The sequence below is a fragment of the Onychomys torridus genome, chromosome 1, assembly GCF_903995425.1.
Source record: "Onychomys torridus chromosome 1, mOncTor1.1, whole genome shotgun sequence".
In the NCBI taxonomy this organism is placed as follows: Eukaryota; Metazoa; Chordata; class Mammalia; order Rodentia; family Cricetidae; genus Onychomys; species Onychomys torridus.
The window spans coordinates 137,268,164-137,288,175 of NC_050443.1; the positions used below are offsets into that span (position 1 = coordinate 137,268,164).

The window sequence follows — 20,012 nt, forward strand, 5'->3', positions numbered from 1 at the left end:
TTCTCTGCCTTGTACAGTTGGTGGCTCAGGCAGGCTGTGTATGCCATGCTATTGAACATTCATAATAATTAGCCTAACACTACACTCTTAATTTTCTTATTCAAGCCTGGTTGGATATGAGGATCATTTGTTTGTAACTTAGCTTTTGGGAGATGTTCCTTTTGTATCTTTTTTTCCTTAAGTCTTCTTGAAGTTAGTTTTATCCTAATTTTGCAGTATAACAAAGATAATAAATGTGTGTCTTTAGCCTGCCCATCTCTGGGGCAGAATGCTCTTGCTTAAGTATTTCCGTGGAAATCATACACTATTGTCTGTAAGATGTTTGCTTTCCCACAGCTATTGGCACAGCCCTCGGACACCATTAATGAATAGATTCTTTTTTATCTGTAGAAAGAGAAGAGAAACATTCTAATAGTTTTTGCTATGATGCTTCAAATTACAAATACTTACTTAAAAACCTTTATTATTTCCCAAGCATTTTGCTGAGAACTTGGTTGAACTGGGAAGTTAAGCAGGCAGAAGGAGATAAAATGGTGACTGAGAAATGGTTCCACTTTTCTCAATGTAGTAACATCATGCAGGGCACTGAGTCAGAGACAGGAAGCCACGCAAAGGCACACCGGGAGTTTGGGTGGCATGTTAGTTGAGCTGCAAAGGGTCAGCTAGCCAGGGGGGTAATGCTTATTGTCACTGGAATAAAATAAAGCAAATTGATCTATTTGAATGTATGCTGGCAGCACAAGTGACACACTTCACAGGAATAATGAAAAATCAACTTGTTAAGGTAGAAGTAGAGAATATCTAAAATAAAATTCTTACTTACCCAAATAGACTGCCATCAAAGGGCAAACCATGCTTGCTGGTTTATCTTAATGATACTCCACATATTTTGAGACAAGGTCTCACTATGGAGTCAGGACTGTGTTTGAACTCAGTCCTCATGGCCTTCTAAGTTCTATGTCGTTGTTAATAAAACATGCATTTTTTTTTTTTATAGTTCTGAGATTGAACTCAGGGTTTTGTGAATATCAGTTGGTCGCTTTGCCACAGAGCTACAACCCCTGATTGCTTTTGCATGCCTCATACAATGGGCACACTGAATTGGTTTTGCTGGATGTTTGTACTAACAGCTCTACTGTGGGGGATATCTGGGCTTTTTGTTTGTTGTTTTGCTTTTTTTCTTCAGTGCGGGGAGTCTAACAAAGGTATTAACTAGTTAAAAAGTATCTCTGGGATACTTGCTGTGTTATATTTAGCAAAGCATTGTGCATCTGAGTCCTCAGGACTTTGTTTTCCTTTGCGATAGGACAAGCCTGGAGACTCACACAAGTCAAAGAAGAAATCAAAGGAAATACACAGCCTATCCGAGGACCCCGAGTCTGCTGGCTTTCTCTACCCGTACAATGACTTGCTGGTGTGGGCTGTACTAATGAAGAGGCAGAAGATGGCCATGTTCTTCTGGCAGCATGGAGCAGAGACCACAGTCAAGGCAGTCATTGCTAGCATTCTCTATAGAGCCATGGCCCGGGAAGCTAAGGAAAGCAACATGGTGGATGACACCTCAGAGGAACTGAAAAATTACTCAGAGTAGGTCATTGCTCTTCACTTCACACTAAACAGCAACACCTTTCAGAAAGTGTAGACGCTGCCTTCTCCCTCACATTACCACAGGATAAATAGGTTCACTTAGAATTGTGTGTTTTAGTCAAGCATCCCCCAAGGGACAGAACCAGTAGGGTGTATAGACAGTTATGTGGGAGGGGGTTTGTAAGAGAATTGACTTAAGTGATTCTGGTAACTGAGAAGTCCTAAGGCAGACTGTATGGATCCTGGAGACCCAGGGATGCCAGAAACATGGCTAAGAATCTAGGGTAGGATTCTCAGTTTCAGAGGCCTCAGAACCAGGGAATCTATGGCAGGATTCTCAGTGAAAGGCCTTTGAACTGGGGGAGGGTGTTGGTTCTATAAGCTTTAGTATCTTGAGGCTGGAGCCTGGACTGCTGATGTCCAGGGCACATGAGAGGTGTCTCACCTCTCAAGGGCAGAGACAAATTCACTTTTTGTACTTATTCCCTTTGGGCCCCTGGAGGAGCGGCTGGCTGGGCCCATCCAACTGGACAAGGGATCTTCTTCATGTAGTTCACTCAGACTCACATGCCAAGCCCTGGAAACATGATCACAGACCAGTGTGATACTGGTTTCTAGTTATTTTTTGATTCTGTTCATCCAGCAGCCAACGTTGACTATCACCCTATACCTTGTGCATTCTTGTAGGAAAGGGTGGGAAAGAGTAGAAGGAACTCTGTGGAACATAGGAGAGAAGTGACCTTCCAGTGAGGAGCACTGAGTCCCGTGGGCAGCCAGTTTTGAATTGTTCTCGTCAGCGGTCTATTTCAGCCTTTAGTTCCTTAAGGACAGTTAATGTTTTTCGAAATGAACGACATAGAAAGCCCTTTGGAGCCCCAAAGTCTTCGGTGTTGTTAAGATGACTGCTTACCTTAGGTGTCTTTCAGGCTGGGCAAGCAAACACACACATTGTAGTAAAGAATCAGAAAGTCTAGTCTGATGATCAGATGGCCAAACACCCTAACGATCGTGCTGGAACTCTCATCCAATAACTGATGGAAGTGGATGCAGAGATCCTCGCCAGGCCCCAGATGGAGCCAAGTGAGACAATTGAATAACTTGAACTATTTGGGAGGCACCCAGGCAGTGGGACCCGGACCTATCCTTAGTGCATGAGCTGGCTGTTTGGAACCTTGGGCTTACACAGGGACACATGCTCAGCCTGGAAGGAGGTGACAGGACCTGCCTGTACTGAATCCATCAGGTTGAATTGAATCCCCAGGGGTGTCTTGGCCCTGGAGGAGATGGGAATGGGCGGGAGGGGTTGGGGGGAGGGTGGGAGCGGGGGCGGGATGGGGGAGGACAGGGGTAACCTTGGTTGATGTGTAAAATTAAAACACAAATATAATAAATAAAAAAAGGAGAAAAAAACCCATGTGATCAAGGTCCATTAAAAAAAAAAAAGAGTCAGAAAGTCACTGGTAGGAATGAGAAAGAGGAGAGGTGTTTCCATTAATCTGATAACTGAAGTGTTATAGTCCTGTCGACAAAGGGAAGCTCAGTGAGTGACGGAAGCTAATGATTACAGACCTAGAGCATTTCTGGAGAAGGTTTCTGGGTCTAGCTTCTTAAGTATTTAAGGATTTTATTTTAAAAAGTAAAAATACTAATACTAATACTAATACTAATACTAAATAAAACATGGTGCCACAATGTTTCTTGGACACAGTGTTTTCTGTCAGAATTTGTCTATTAGGTCTTATTATGTAGACACACCCACACCAGGATGAATATAGTACATCACATGGCATGGAATAGCTTCTGACAAAAACATTAAATTCTACTTTGGGCTACCAGGAAAATAGGACAAGTCATCTACCTTCTGTACGGGAGACAGATCTGCTTCTGAGCAGCCGCTGTAGCTCCTAATGGCTGAGATTAAATTGCTGTTTATTACACAGCCTAATTAAGTTTTGATCACACAGTCCAATTAACTGGCGTTTTTTGGTGTGCCGTAGTTAGTCCTTGAAAACATTTCTGGTGCTCTGACCGACCTTTTAAAGTGTTCTCTGGTCCCCACTGTGTCACCAGGCAGTTTGGCCAGCTTGCCCTGGATGTGTTGGAGAAGGCCTTCAAGCAGAACGAGCCGATGGCCATGAAGCTGTTGACCTATGAACTCAAGAACTGGAGTAATTCCACCTGCTTGAAACTGGCGGTGTCTGGAGGACTGCGCCCTTTTGTGTCACATTCTTGTACCCAAATGCTGCTGACAGACATGTGGATGGGACGTCTGAAAATGAGGAAGAACTCCTGGCTGAAGGTACATTCTTTTTCTATAGCTCACATTGTCTGTGTACTGTGAAGGTCAGTGCTCTTGAGTTCCAGGTGAATCCTCTGCAAACAACACCTTCCTCCAGGTGCTCTACACTGCTTTCCACATAGTGACTTTTCAAAACTTGAGGATTGTGCTGCCTTGCCCCCACAGGGCCATTCTCGTGTGAAGGCTGTCAGAAGCAAACAGAAGCAACACTTCACTGTGCCAAACAGCAGTGCTTCTGAGAATCCCAACAGAAACAGGGCGTAAGAATCCCAATGGGTTGGGTGCATCGCTCACTCGTACAGTGCTTGAACAACATACACAAGCCCTGGGGTTTGGTCCCCAGTGCCAGAAAACAAATAAATATCAGTAGACAAGAAACTGCATAGAATCAGCAATTTTTCTCGCTCTCCTCATCAGTGTGTTGCTTCAGGGACTCCATGGTTGCTTCATAAAGCTCTTCTCTAGCAACTGTTCATACCACTCATCATATCTAAAGGCTTAGCCTCTTCAGTTATCTAAAATCAAGCGCACCTAAATTCAGTGTCCAAGTTTTCTAATGCTTATTGTGGAGCCTAAGCATAGAGCTTTTCATCTGTTAGCCTCAAAGTGTGTGTGTTCGTGAAATCAATAGAAGGGGATGAAGCTTGATGTTAAGAGCTACATGAGACTATGTTTTACATTTCAGTTATGTTCTTCCTACAGTTACTAAAAACATAGCATATCTTAAACAGGATAGTAATTATAAAATATGATTTTTTTAGTAGGTACGCTATAGCAAACTCAACAAAATAAGTATTGCAAAAGATAGGAAAGGCTGTGTGTGTTTTAATGTCTGTCAATGAGAGAGAAATAAAAAAATTGTCCATCAAAAATTATGTCCTACATGTCACAAAATGCCAGAGAAAAAGCATCATTTTCCAAAGTTCTCCTCTGACCCACTTTGACTTCAGGTCTGGAAGTGACAAAACAGAGGTGGGATGGGTCTGCCTCTACTTACCCAGCTCTGGAAGTAGCTGCTTGCAAATTCCTCATCATAAGAAGGCTGCAGCTGAGTGCCTGAAGTAGTATTTGCCCCATATAGTGCGCACATTAACTTCTAGAAACACTGTTTGTAGTTAGAGTTTTCCTGCCTGGCCCAGTCAGGACAAATCTCTCTTACCCGCCAGCAGCATTTTATTTATACAGAGTGATATCCACAGCAACTGTTACCAAGAACTTAATGGATTTTTGTCTTTTATATACTTCATAATGTGACAGGGGTGTGTGGGAGAGAGAAACAGAGAGAGAGAGAGAGAGAGAGAGAGAGAGAGAGAGAGAGAGAGAGAGAGAGAGAGAGAGAGACAGAGAGAGAGACAGAGAGAGAGACAGAGAGACAGAGAGAGAGAGACACAGAGAGAGACACAGAGAGAGACAGAGAGAGAGACAGAGAGAGAGACAGAGAGAGACAGAGAGAGACAGAGACAGAGGGAGACATAGAGAGGAGATTTAAGCAAGGCAAGTCTCAGCATTTTTCTCCAAACATGCATGCACTGATTACAAGGCTGAGGCAGCTTGCTGTATGAAGTCCCCAAACTCTAGGAACCATTGTTCTCAGGTGCCAACAGTCCAGTTACCCATATTGGCCTGTGAGTTTCTGAAGCACATTTGCAAATAAGTTTGGAATGTCCTTGTCAGAACACTCCCATGTGGATGAGATTGTAGGAGCATCACGGAGAGCAATTTGGATGGGAAAACTGATTTAAATCATTTAGTATGTCAGACTCCAACCTCTCCTTGGAAGTAGGTTATTTGTGATCGTGCTGTGGTGCTTCTCCAGGGCAGTGGAACTGGACTGTGCATCTGACTATGGAGTTTTTACACTCGGAGGAGTAATATATGAGGCACAGACATGGCAATCGTGTTAGTACTAGAGCCTAAGAGAGTTCACAGATCACAGTTTAAAATAAAACTTAGACGGCTGTTTCAGCATGAGAAAGAAAGCAAGGTTGGCAAGCCTTTGACTTCATCTCCTAAATCAGGATGGCGGGATGGTGGGTTAATCTAACTTTTGGTCAGTGAACTCCAGGATACTGAGACAGAACATTAGTTGGAAGAAAGACAGAACATCCAACAAGTTGGCTTTCACAAATGTAGTAAATATTTTAAACTGTTTATCTTGAGAGGCTATAAAAAATTGAATGTAAAAATTCCTTTCAAAAACTGTTAATGTGCAACGTGTGGTGGCCTAGTGAAAAATGCTTGAACTATCCCTTAGGTTTTTCTGGCAGATGATGGGTTGTACAAGATAGGAGATGGATCTTTTATAGTCTCAAGTTTATGACATAAAATTTAATGTTTTATATGGTAATTTCTATTTAATGACTGAATTATTAAAATAATGTAGTCACCACAAAATCATACCTCTAACTTCACCCTCAGGCATAGGTTTTTGCAGGGGAAACAAGTGTGACGTATGTAGTTTTAAACTTTTAAGTTGGGGCTGGAGAGATTGTACAGTGGTTGAGAGCACTAGCTGCCCTTCCAGACGAGTCAGGTTTGATCTCAGTACCTACTTGGCTAGTCATGACAGTCTGTAACTCCAGTTCCAAGGGGTCTGATGCCCTCTTCTGGCCTCTGTGGGCATTGCATGTACTGCATGTCATATAGTGCACATGCAGGCAAACACCCATACACATAAAAAACTTTCAAGTATGGATAGTTAAAATGTTTAATTTTACTCTTTATAAAAATTACACTTAATTTCTTATCTGTTTTTTTAAAAATAGTTTTATTTATTTTTACTTATGTATATGAATGTTTGCATGCATGCATGTATGCGTACCACATGCATGCCTGGTGCCAACAGAGGAAGAACAAGGCATCAGATCTTCTGAAAATGGAGTTATAGACTGTTGTGAGCTGTCATGTAAGTGCTGGGAACTGAACCCAGGTCCTGGACAAGAGCAGCCAGTGCTTTGAACCACTGAGACGTCTTTCCAGCCCTTACGTTTGCCTTTTTCAACATTAGCATTGCATTCCACTGTTAGGTTGTTCCATTTCATCTGTCCATTGAGACTGTTACTATTTTTTTTTTTTTTGCCTTGCAAACAACTGTGAATGAACACCCCTCTGTCTACCTTTCCACAGAGCTGACAGACACATTTGGAGAACTGAAAATAGTTGAGTTAAAATATATGTAGACTCAGGATAGACATTGAGCCGGGAGTGGATCGGACTATCTACACACACTTATTTTTACATCTGTTGTTAAGATGTGTCCTTTGTCCTCTGCTCATCTTTATCTTGTCTCCTTTGCAGATAATCATCAGTATCCTTTTACCACCCATGATTCTGACATTGGAATTTAAAAGCAAAGCTGAGATGTCCCATGTCCCACAATCCCAGGATTTCCAGTTTACATGGAATTACAGTGACCAGAGCCTCAGTAACACCAAAGAAAATGCTTGTGTGGTGAGTACACTTCTGTTGCAAATTGAGTTTCCAGGGCATAACTGTGTGCAGAGATGCCAAACCATCGAGCTTATCTGTAATAGGTATCTGTTAAACAAAATGTTTGCCTTTTTATCGTTAGTGGGGTACTTATTAACCATACTCCCTTTACACACCTCTGTGTGTGTTGCTTTCTTGCTATGCTTCCCAGAATGGCTTTGAATTTCTGGCCAATGTTTCAGTCCAGTGAAGTTACAAACCACCCTGGGGCTACACATTACTCTAAAAGCCCAGGGCTGATTCATCAATCAAACGTTTAGTTCCCTCTGTGTAATATCTACCGGTATGGAGCATGTAAGCAAAGTATTCCATTTCTGCTTCAAAGACAAAGGCATCCTGTCCACCAGCTGTCTCAGCATTGCTCTGAGAGGGTCAGAACGGATCAACTTACCACTTCAAGCCTCCATTAACACTGCCACACACTCCTGTGCTTCTCATCTGTAAAGACATTTTGAATTTGTGTTGATGGGCCCTAGAGATGGTTCAGTGGGTGAGGGTACTTGCTGCCAAGGCTGGCAACCTGAGTTCATCCCCTGACCTAACACACAGGAAGGAGAGAACTGACCCCAACAGGTAGGTGGTCCTCTGACCTCCACACACATGCTGTGACACACATGTACCTCCCAAACAAATGTGACAAAAGAGTTTTGTTGACCCTCCCACATATCTATCTCATCCTTCACATTCAGTAGCTCTGGATGGGCTCTGGATTTGCGCTCTCCTCAGGGCTGGTTCCCTTCCTCGGCAGCTGACTGTCACAGCCAGGTGTCCAGGATGCTGTGAGTGCGCTCTCTGCTCCCACTCTGACCATGACTCATAAAGCTGCCTCTATGCTACTTACACTAAATGAAGTGCCTTTAATATCTTATCTGATGTGCTTTGGCATGTATGATCTATTTATTTAAATATTATTTGTTCTCCAAATACTAAATGAAGATTAACTGTAATTAGTGTTTTGTGGCTAACAGTTGTTGGTCATAGGTTTAGCATCTGTGCATTCTGATGCCCTGGAGATCTGCCACTTTCATGTCATTAAGGACTTTAGTTATTGCTCCTGGTTAGGTGTGTGTATATCCCCCTATCTCCCTCCCGCCCTTCTTCCTAGTTCCATCTTGAATCCTTGGAATCCAGGAAGCCAAGTGCCTTCTACTGTGTGTAGAATGCATGAGGAATCTCTTAAAAGCCTGGGCTAGTCATGTGGTTACGTTTGTGCTGGTCCCAGGTCCAAACCCAGCAAAGGGAAGAAGTACAGTGCTGACCTCACCCCTAGTGATATCACACAGGCCTGGTGCAGAGGTGCTCTGCTCAGATGTATGCCTGTTTGATTGTGCTCACCAAGTTTAGCTTGCTAGTAGAAGCAGAGCAAGGAAGAAGGCTGCGCATCGCCCATCTACTTAAAATGTACACACAAATCTCACAGGACATAGACAAGAGTCTGCCAGTGGTACGGTACAATTCCACTTTCGGCTCTCACAGACTCTGTAGAATGATGGACTCATCAGCTCTTGAGATTTTGTGGAGAACTGGTGCATGCATCTCAGAACTGTTCTCAAAGGACACACGATTTCTTCACAGAATGGCAGGTAAATGTGTGCTTGTAACATTAAAAACATGTAGTAAGTTCTTGAAACCCCCTGACTGGGGTCCCACTATAACAGTTGTCCCTTAGTTCAATCACTGAATTAATCAACTGATATGGTTTAGGTGTGGTCACATCAATTGACTAATTCAGTGAATAAACTAAGGCAGATGTGGCCTCTGCCATGATAGGCCAATGATCTGAAAATATCCATGAAACCTTAGCATTCTTCAATTTGAAACATTTAGTCAAAGAGTTGTTCAAGAATGTTCTATTATGACTGGCTTGTGATGATAAAAAATGGATGTTGTTTTTACTCTTTGTATTCATCTTAAGCAAAAATGATTGACTACACTTGTCCAGCCATTCCCACTCCCCCACAGTAATGATGAGTTTTCACTTGGTAGGCTATATATGAGGTATGGCCAAGAGAGAGACAACAAACATGTCTAAGAGCTAATGGTTTACAGCAAGGCCAGTGACATCTCATATAACCCAGGCCCACCTGCCCAGGGATGGTGCTGCTCACTGTGGGCTGGGACTGCCTACGTAGATCAACAATCCAGAAAGTGCCCCACAGACATTCCCACAGGGCAATCTTCTGAGGCAACTCTTCATTTGAGAGTTCTTTTTCTTTGATATGTCAAGTTGGTAATTAAGATTACCTGTCTCAGCCAGAAATAATGATGGCAGGTTATGGTGATGCAAGACTTTAATCCTAGCTCTGGAGATGCAGAGGCAGGCTGATCTGTGTGAGTTTCAAGCCTGTGAGGGTAAGACCATGTTTCAAAAAGTGGGAGGGTGAGAGGGAGATCTATTTATTGTTGTTTATCATTCTTCCTGGTGGCAGAGGACCTGGGAATTGAACCCAGGAGTTTATACAAATAACCCAGGAGTTCTACCACTCAGCTATACCTCTAGTCTACAACATTGTTGCTTAATTTTCAGAAAAACTATGATTTGGAAAGAGGCCCTGATGAGAAACTGGATGAAAATCTGCACTTGGACTTAAGAAATGGGCCACAGAGCCTCCCCTGGACAAGGAGAGTCTACGAGTTCTACAGCGCTCCCTTTGTCAAGTTTTGGTTTTACACGGTTGGTCTCATTATGATAGTGTTAATGACAATTAGTAGCTTATGATTATGTTACTAATGGTATGTCTCATTGCTAACCTGAGATAAAAATGTAGGAATTTCATTTAAAAAAATGAAAGGGAGGATAACAAAGTAGGCAGGTGGGAGGAGACAAGACAGTGTGTGTGTGTGTGTGTGTGTGTGTGTGTGTGTGTGTGTGTGTGTGTGTGTGTGTTTCTGAATGAGCATCTCCCTTTTCTCATTACCCCTGGCATCCTGGTTTGTTTTGTTTTTCCGCTTGTGTTTAATTTGGCATTGACTTTCACTATAAACCCTTGGCAGCTAGAACTGCCAGGAAGACATAGCTTAGGTTGGTTTTGAACTTGGAGTAGTGCTCCCGTCTCTGCCTCCTGAATGCTGGGATTATAGGTGTGAGGCCATTCTCAGAGTATGTTTTTCTCTGGGAGTGCTTAGACTCAGCACAGCCAAGACTGACATTTGGGATATTTAGGTACAATGAATTGGTGGGTAGCTGGTGGGTTCTTTCCCTTTATCAGGCAAAATAAATAAGTAATAAATAAAAACATCCGTTGAATCAATTGTTTTGTAAGAATAATGCCTTTTTTGGCCTTCAATAACATATGATTTGACTGTAAGAAGACTATTGAAAGCATGAGTTGTGAGATCAAACTCTGATCTGCTGTGGATAGTGGCTATATGTGTATTGAGCATTTCTCACATGTATTTGGTAGCACTTATTTTTCTAATGTTTATCTATATTTATATTGATCGCAGCTAATGTTTTATATTCCAAAAAACATTTGAAGTGTGACTGTACCAGGATGTCTATCTAAATGTTCATAATATTAGCATGTCAGAATATTGAGTTGGCCACATACTTGATACACATAATAAATATACATCTCTGGATGACAGTTATCTGTTTCTAAACATCAAGTCTAGGACTGGAGTGATGGCTCAGTAGGTCAAGTGACTGCAGTACTAACATGAAGACCCAGGTTCGCATCCCCAGCATCCATGTGAAAAGCTAGGTCTGGTGTAATGTTTCTGTGATCCCAGCACTGGGAAGGTAGAAACCAGCAGATCCCTCCAGCTCACTGGCCAGTTTGTTCAGCTATATCAGTGAGTTCCAGGTTCAGTGAACATCCATGACTCAAAGTTAAAACAGAGGTGGTTCAAAAAGATGCCTCCAAGGCAAGAACACTTGCTGTTAGCTTGACAACCTGAGTTTGACTCAGAACCTACAAGGTGGAAGGAGAGGACTGACTCCCACATATTTGCTGTGGTCTATGTGGACATGCACTCAACACTTTGCCTGATACTCGGTAGACTATGTTAACTATTGTATATTATACCTAGATTACTAATCTCTTCATTTGTACATATTCATATAGGGCTGCGTTTGTGCAGCTGTGCATGCATGTATGTGAAGTCCAGAAGTTGACATCAGGTGCTATCCTGAATTTCTTTCCACTTTCTTCTTCTTCTTCCTCTTCTTCTTCACATTTATCATCTATGTATCTATGTATCTATGTATCTATGTATCTATGTATCTATGTATCTATCTATCATCTATCTATCGATCTATTGTGAATGTGTATGTTTGTACATGCAAGAATCCTTAGAGTCCATAAGACAGTTCCAAATACCCTGGAACTTGAGTTACAGGCAGTTGTGAGCTGAGCTGGGAACTGAATTCAGTTGCTCAAGGAAGAGCAGTATGTGCTCTTAACTGCTGAGTCATCTCTCCATCTCCCTAGCCAAATGACATTTTAATCATTATAAAATAACCCTCTAGTAGGAGTGAATGTCAGCTTACTGTGAAGATAGGCATCCACTCACATTGTTCATCTAGCATTCTTGGCATACGTATTTTCCAAGTTAAAACTAGAGGGAAGGCATGAGATTCTCTCCTGGTCTTCTACTAGCTTGCCATTGTGCATGCTGCGATGGTTAGTGCTTATAGGATAGCATCTCCTCCCTTTACTGGCAAACTGAGATTTTCATTCCTAGACTGTAGATACTTATGTTTTCCTTGACATCGAGTCATCCATGATCAGAAGGTGGTCCCAGTTATATTTTCATGTTGTCATGTAGAAGTATGCTTCTTCTGGGCTCTGTCTCCAGAGCTCTGCTTGGCATCCTTCGTGGTCACTTGAGCTCACATCCAGGGAATGTGTGTCCCTCACAGATGGCTTACTTGGCATTCCTCATGCTGTTCACTTACACAGTGTTGGTGGAGATGCAGCCTGAACCCAGCGTGCAAGAGTGGCTTGTCATCATTTACATCTTCACCAATGCCATTGAGAAGGTCAGGGAGGTGAGTGCTCCTGTGTCTTCTGTGCACCTCTGGAAGAGGTGTTCTAGGCCTTGGAGGTGACAATGGACCCATGTCAAGTGTGTGAAGGAGAGAGAGCATACTGATTCCACTTTGGCTATAAGAAGATTGCTCAGGGAAAAGTTTCTGATTTCCTTCCTTTATCCTTACCAAATACTTTCTGCTGAATGTTAAAAACAACCATTTGAAGCACAGTCTTGTTGTGTTTATTACTCAAGGCACAATAGGCAGTGCCCTCCAGCTGTTTGTTTCCCATGATGTAGCTTTCTTTGTGACATGGATTTTTAATCACCCAGCTTTCCCTACATATTGTCAGTTTTACCCAAGAGAGTGACACATGAATGGCCAAGGTTGCATAATATGTAAGGAATACATTCACCGCATAAGGAAGTTCCTAGTAAACACCCTTGAAACCTGAAGCCGGATATCCTTCTGAGAGAAGTAGTTCAAGAGTTGAGGAAACAAAACTAAAAACATTTTCATTTCTACTTTGCCATTGGTCACTTAAAAGTTAGCACTCTTAATGCAATTATAAGTATAATCCCAAATAGTTATGACTTTGATTGTCCTAGCTATCTGTGCATGTTCTGTATGCCTATACATTTGTTTTGTTCCCGTGGTAATTTGGCCAACATTCTATGCTAACTATACTACATCATCTGCTAATAAAGTTTATAGCAGAGAAACACTATTTGAATTCTACCATGGTTTTTATATTTTAGGGAAAACAAGCTTACTGTTTACATTACAGTGTGTCTGCCATAGGGTTGCAAGGGAAGTTTTTTATACTAGTCAGTTCCAACGTCATGTTCTTTGTGGTTTGCCAAGAGCTCACTCAGAAGCAGCTGTAGGACCAGCTCATGGGACTGCTGGGTTTCTAGTCAGCATTCTTCGCTCTCAGCTCATGAAGCAGAATCATAGGCAGAGCCACACCGCAGTACTGAGGTCTGAAATGCCCTGGTGCTGATGTAAAATTTGGTAGGAATTGTTTAACTCTTTAAATTGTGGGTTAATTGATTTAAAAAGATACTATTGATGGTATTCCCTTCTAACTATGGTCTTGGGGCTTTGTGTGTTGGAGGCAAGTGCTCTACCACTCTACTCCATTCCCAATCCTGTACCCTTCTTTAAAATTTCCTCTTTCTCCCTTTAGATATGCATTTCAGAACCAAGCAAGTTTACTCAAAAGGTGAAGATGTGGCTGAGTGAATACTGGAACCTCATAGAAACTGTGGCTATTGGCCTCTTTTCCATTGGTTTTGGCCTACGGTGGGGACACCCCCCTTTGCATACTGCAGGAAGACTCATCTATTGCATAGACATCATATTCTGGTTCTCTCGGCTCATGGACTTCTTTGCTGTGAATCAACATGCAGGTCCGTATGTGACCATGATTGCAAAAATGGTATGTAAGTCTCATTTTATACATGAATGTCCCCTTTTGGTGGCTCCACTGTCATGTTTCCTATCTCATACTTTAGCTTTCTCTCCTATGATGTTTGCATATGTACACACATGTGTTTGTGCATGTCCTCACCTGGTTTTACCTGTGTAGAGGGCAGAACTCAGTGTTGCGTGTCTTCCACCATTGCACTTGGCTTAGTTATTTTTTCTATTGCTGTGAAGAGACAACATGGCCAAGGCAACTTATAAAAAGAAATAATTTAATTTGGGGCCTCATGCTTCCAGGGGATTAGAGTCCATGGCCATCATGGTGGGGAGCATGGCAACAGGTGGGCAGGCACGGCCCTGGGGCAGTAGCTGAGAGCTGACATCTGGTCCACAAGCATCAGGCAGCTAGAAAGCTAACTATGGTATGGGCTTTGAAACTCCAGAGCCCACTCCCAATGGCACACCTCCTCCATCAAGGTCACATCTCCTAATCCTTCCAAAACAATTCCACCACCTGGGGGACCAAACATTCAAACATGTGAGCCTATAGGGGCTATCCTCATTCAAAATGCCATCTCTCTCTACCTCAGTTTTTGAATCACATGCTATTTACTGAACTTGAAGCCTCACTGTTTAATCTAAACTGGCTGGCTAGGGAATTCCCAGAACCCATACTATGCTTGCCTTTCAAATGCTTTCTGGGAATCTAGTCTCAGGTCCAGCAAGCATTTTAACATGGCACCATCTCCCTAGCCCACTAGTTAAATGTTTGAATTGTTTCTAGAGGCATATTGACTCATTTCTGGCTAACCATAAACTTGTATGTAAAATAGGCTTGGACGGCACACTAGGTAGTTAATAGGAACACTTAGTTTAGCCCTTTGTGAGGGCTGGCCGTATGAGATTGAGTCACACTGGTCCTTGATTTGTGTAAGGCTACCACCAAGAATGTTTCTCTGGACGTGCTAACTCATTCTTTTGTCACTCACTCTCTCTTACTCTTTAGTAGTACTCACTGTGCACCACACACTGGACTAGGTGTTTTGAATATATTAACTCACAATGTTTGTAGCAATTTAATGAAATAAGTGGTGTCATCTATTTTTTATGTACAAGGAAATGGAAATTAAATAAGTCCCTCATGAACATATGTCGGGAATCCAGGCTCCCACAGTAGGTGGCCTGACTTTAGTCTATGCACTGAGCTTGCTGAACATTGTGCCAAATTTTGCAATCTGGAATTTTGAAGGTACCCAAAGATCTTCCCTCTAGATATACAACATGAAGATTCTATTGGCATTTGCTTCTAGAATACAAGGAAAGGTCATGTTCTGGAGGCTCAGGGGTAGTGCAGAAAGGGGAAGACAGAGGGAGAAGGACCTGCAGAGCCTCAAGATGGGCCTTGCTGCTTCTGTTTCCCTCTCTCCCCACTCCCCTCTTATCTTCCTCCTCTTCTTTCTCCTTCTGGCCAGACTGGGGATTGAACCTAGGGCCTCATGCATGAGAGACAACTCTAATGCTGAGTTTCCACCCAGCTCTCAGATTTTCTTTTTCTTCACCACTTTTTTCTTCAACCATAAATGCATCCTCTGATGTTGGTAGTGTCACATATCTTAGAGGAGCTATGTGAGATAACTAGTACATTTCAGTGATTTGGCACAAGGTCTTTTCTCCCTGAAGCAGGTATGAAAGGTTTTCTAACTGCTGACTCCAGGAAGCAGAATTTCTCCTTTGTGGCATAGCCATGCCACTTAGCCCTTTCTGGGGACTCCTTTGACAGCGACAAGAGTGATGTTTAACAGCCCAGACGAAGTCACTGTTGTCGCTCTCCAGACTATTGGCTACTTGGATCTTGTAGTCACCACATAACAAGATAATAAATGCTGAGAAAGTGGAAACATGGTGACTTCTGAGTCTGCCACACTGACCATGTGGGTTGAGTTGATATATTTTACAAGATGGAGGGAAACTGGTATAATCAGTTCCCAAGATACTACATGGCTCTGGGAGTTCTGGGAGATAATTCTGGGAACAGTCATTGGAATAATTTGAATATACCTTGTCCTTTTAAAATATTTTCTAACCAAATCTTTGACTTAATTGATCAAAAGTTGGGTACTAGCCAGTCCAAAAACCCAGTTAATATTTGATGACTGCTTATAGAAAAAGTCTCTATTTGTAATTTCTGCATACCATGTGACTCCATAGATGTCATTGTGTAAAGGATATACTATTCAGAGAAAAAAAAAATTACTTAGCCCGAGAGAACTGAGCTGTTTTGGATGGAGGGGTTTCAACCACTAACTAGACTGTCTAGCTACCTATAAGTGTGTAGTGATGACTGCTAGGGCTTGATGTGTGGTAAATTCTGGTTGTGCTGTGCTGTTTTGCAGGCAGCAAACATGTTCTACATTGTGATCATGATGGCCATTGTCCTGCTGAGCTTTGGTGTGGCTCGAAAAGCCATCCTCTCACCCAACGAGCCTCCTTCGTGGCGCCTGGCTCGAGATATTGTATTTGAGCCATATTGGATGATGTATGGAGAAGTCTATGCTTCAGAGATAGATGGTACATATGGGGTTTGCCCTCATGCAGAATCAGAACCCTTGTAGATACTCAGAGCAAAAAATGAATCTGGAAAGTATTCACGAGAATCTTTTAAATGTGTGAAGTGTGTGGAATTCTGTGAAGTTAAGGGGCCAAATATTCACAGAGGGCCCCAGGGTTGTGATTTATCTTATCCTACTGTTGAATTCTTTGTTTGTAGTTTGTGAAGGTGAAACTTCTTGCCCTCCGGGTTCTTTCCTAACTCCATTCCTGCAAGCTGTCTACCTCTTTGTTCAGTACATCATCATGGTGAACCTGCTGATTGCCTGCTTCAAGTAGGTAACTTTCATGAACTAAGATCATTTTGTTTACTAAACTATGGGAGCAGCTGTATTAAGTGTATTCCTATGCATGTTGTGTATATGACCTTTGTTTATGTGTGCCCCATGACATGTTATTGTGACTTTAAAGCAAGGACATGAAATTATTGGTAGGAAAGAAGCCAAACTCATAGACCATAAAATAGTGGCAGTCATAACGGAAGTGTGGAAGAGGAGATCTGAGCTGTGACTGCACAGCTGGAGTCCTGGAGAATGAGGGATGGAGCTGATGGCTTGCTAAGGGCTCCCTCTGTGTGGGCTTTCTCCACATGGCCCTGCCTGTCCCACTTCGGCCCAGTCTCCCTTTCTGGCTCAACTTCTCCATTTCATATTAAAAAGATCTTGGGCCTAGACCTTTGGCTTTTTCCTTTATCTCTTTCCTTTATCATGTTTGTGTTCAGTTTTCTCTGTATCTAGGAAATCCCATTTCTATGTCCAGCTTCGCCAACACTCCAGGCTTATCCATCCACTGACCCTTCCAGTGACAAACTCTTGAGTTCCCCTCTTTCCCAACATCGACTGGTTCCATTTCCAGTTTTCCACAATCTGTAGGGGAGAAGAGGAGCTTCTCTGAGAAGTCCAACCCACAGTCATTTCCCTCCTCCCCACCTCGTTCTCTTCCTTCTCCTCCCCACACACCTCCTCCCCCCATTCTCAATATAAAGAAAACACCCTGAGGAACAAACAAGTGTGGCATTCTCAGATCTCACCACTTATGTGGGGGAACCCTGTGAGATAGAGTTCTTACTGTTAGAGACCCTGAAAGACCTTGTAAATGTCACCACCTGCTGGGGAAGAGGCTGAAGTCACCGTGTACAGAAGACATGAAATTGGGAATAGCCTTGAGGGCTTGCAGAACTGCAGACACTTTCTCTTCACACTTTCCCATTCCATAGTGTTGAGATAGAGGCCAAGAATATGCATGATCTCATGCACCGAGGTGATGCTGAGTCCAAGAATGTCCATGTCTGCTTGTGCTCAGGTGATCTGGCATAGAGCCTAAGAATGTCCATGTCCCCATGTATTCAGGTGATACTGAGGTTATGAGCTCAGTGATCAAGCTGAAAACCAGGTTTCTAAACCATCCCCATGTCAATCATCCACTTCAAGGGCACTGGGACAAGCCCCTCTCAGTCTTATCCTGATTTGGTTCTTTCAAGGATAGTCATGGCTTCTCCCAATCATTGGTTAGGTTTGGGTTAGCAATGTGTTATTTTATGTTATGTTTTTTGGTTACCAATGTTTTTATTGGCTAAATTTGGCTCACATTTTACTCCACCATTTTTTTTTTCACTGAAGAAACTTGATTTTAAAAATTTAAGCAGAATGGGGAAGGGCTTGGACTTGCCTCTACTGGATGTGCTTCCCCATGGGAGGCCTTGCCTTCTTGTGGGGAGGAGTGTGGGGTGGGTTTGGGGGAAGGCAGGGGGGTGGGAGGAGGGAAGAGGGAGTTCTTTGATTGGTGTGTAAAATGAATGAAAAAAATTTCTTAATTGAAAAAAAGAAAAAAATCTAAGCAGAATGTTACAATGATTATTCCATTGGGCCTGCTACCTGTGGGTTAAATACATACACAGCTCAGGGTGATAAGTTGTTTTGAAGATCTCTGCTACCTGCTCAAATTTCCATTTGGAGTTATTTAGTGTCAGTGTTTACTGGCTTCTTTTAAAACTGAAGTAATTTAAGAGAAAATCCAGAGTGACCACCAATAGAGACTACCTTCACTATAAAGTTAATGTGAGTAATTTATCAAGTTCTGTTTGGAAGCTCTGTGTATTGGTGTGTTTAAGGAGAGATTAATTCTTCTCTCCTATGTCTTTATTCATATGACACTGTTGCAGTGTTTCAGCTAGAATTATTCTTGCAGTTCTTGTGATGTCTATGAGGGATATCTTTATAAGGCCCATATCACAGAGGAACATCACACTTGCTTACAATGAAGGATGAGTTATGTTCTGGAGAAGAGCTCTATCTCTGGGAAGAAAAGGTCCCCACAAGCAGTGCTGACTGAGACAGGGCAGTTTCTGTTCCCTGTCTGAAATGCTGCCATTTCCTAATCTCTGATTTCAATGTCTGCATTTTGTTCATTGCTCCAATGAACATACTTTGTTATAAAAAAGTGCTTACTGTATTTTTTATTTGATGGAAGAAAAATCCTAAGTGGATAATAGTTATTGGCTAACTGCTGATGATTGTTAGCCAATCAGAAGTGTTGGAAGATAGAGTCTGCCACATTTCCGGGTCCCCTATTAAAATGTTGTCTCTCTCCCTTTCTGCAACCTGCAGCAACATTTACTTAGATATAAAATCCATCTCGAATAAGCTCTGGAAATACAACCGCTATCGCTACATCATGACCTACAACCAGAAGCCCTGGCTGCCTCCACCCTTCATCCTGCTGAATCACGTGTGCCTGCTCCTCCAAGGTCTCTGCTGTCGCCCAGCGCCACAGGACCAGGAAGAGGGTGATGTAGGACTAAGTAAGTTTCTCTGGTGGAACAGAAGGAAGGAAGGAAATAAAGGGTGGAGACACAGGGGCTGAGGAGGGAGGAAGATGGAGGGTGGAGACACTGGAGGCTGGTGATTCCAGTGATGGCACAGCATAAAGGCTCTCAGAGGACAGGGTGCAGACCCTCGCCTCTGCTTGGGGTCTCATGATTGTTTTTGGCTCTGTTAAATGGTCCTTTGAAGGAGAGAAGCAGGGGAGAGAATGTCTTTTGATTAAATGTGAGAAGGCTTTAGACCTAGAAAACCTGGGTTTTCTCTGCTGATCTGGGAACTCCTCTGAATACTTCTTAGAGAATAGTCACCTGACTTGTTCTTATTGCCCTGCTGTGTAGAAAGGTGACTCAAAAGGAGTGGAAACAGAGAAGCAAGCTTTGCCAGAACCACAGCTCTGTGTTCTTAACCTCCTAAGAATGGATGAGGGTCTGAAAAGGAAGTTTCTTATTTTCAGGACATCAACATGAAGTGCAGGGATATAGAAATGTGTGTTCTCATTTTGCTTTGTTTAAATCAGGATACTTACATTTTTTTTTTTTCTGGTGTGACCATGGGAATGTAGGTCTATAAAAGAGGTGCATACTAACAACAAATCACAAAGATGTTTATTTAAAAACAATCCTGGGGGTGGGTGTAGCGATGACTCAATGGTTAAGAGAACTGGCTGTTCTCGAAGGACTTGAGCATGATTCCTAGCACCCATATTACAGCTTACAACCATCTGTAACTCCAGTGCTAAGGGATCTAACTCTCCCTTCCGGCCTCTGTAGGCCCTGCATGCATGTGATACACACAAGCAGATGAA

The 20,012-nt window shown here is 42.6% G+C and overlaps 1 protein-coding gene across 1 annotated transcript in view; it reads left to right on the forward strand.

The window, feature by feature from the left end:
* Trpm6 (transient receptor potential cation channel subfamily M member 6) overlaps positions 1-20,012 on the forward strand; it is a 128,431-nt gene that overhangs the window by 44,045 nt on the left and 64,374 nt on the right. Inside the window, exons 16-24 of the mRNA XM_036178615.1 lie at positions 1,307-1,587; positions 3,658-3,886; positions 7,184-7,336; positions 9,903-10,049; positions 12,240-12,368; positions 13,540-13,791; positions 16,172-16,346; positions 16,546-16,660; positions 18,992-19,185. Of these exons, the coding sequence (XP_036034508.1) occupies positions 1,307-1,587; positions 3,658-3,886; positions 7,184-7,336; positions 9,903-10,049; positions 12,240-12,368; positions 13,540-13,791; positions 16,172-16,346; positions 16,546-16,660; positions 18,992-19,185 (1,675 nt within the window). The remainder of the gene's footprint in view (positions 1-1,306; positions 1,588-3,657; positions 3,887-7,183; positions 7,337-9,902; positions 10,050-12,239; positions 12,369-13,539; positions 13,792-16,171; positions 16,347-16,545; positions 16,661-18,991; positions 19,186-20,012) is intronic.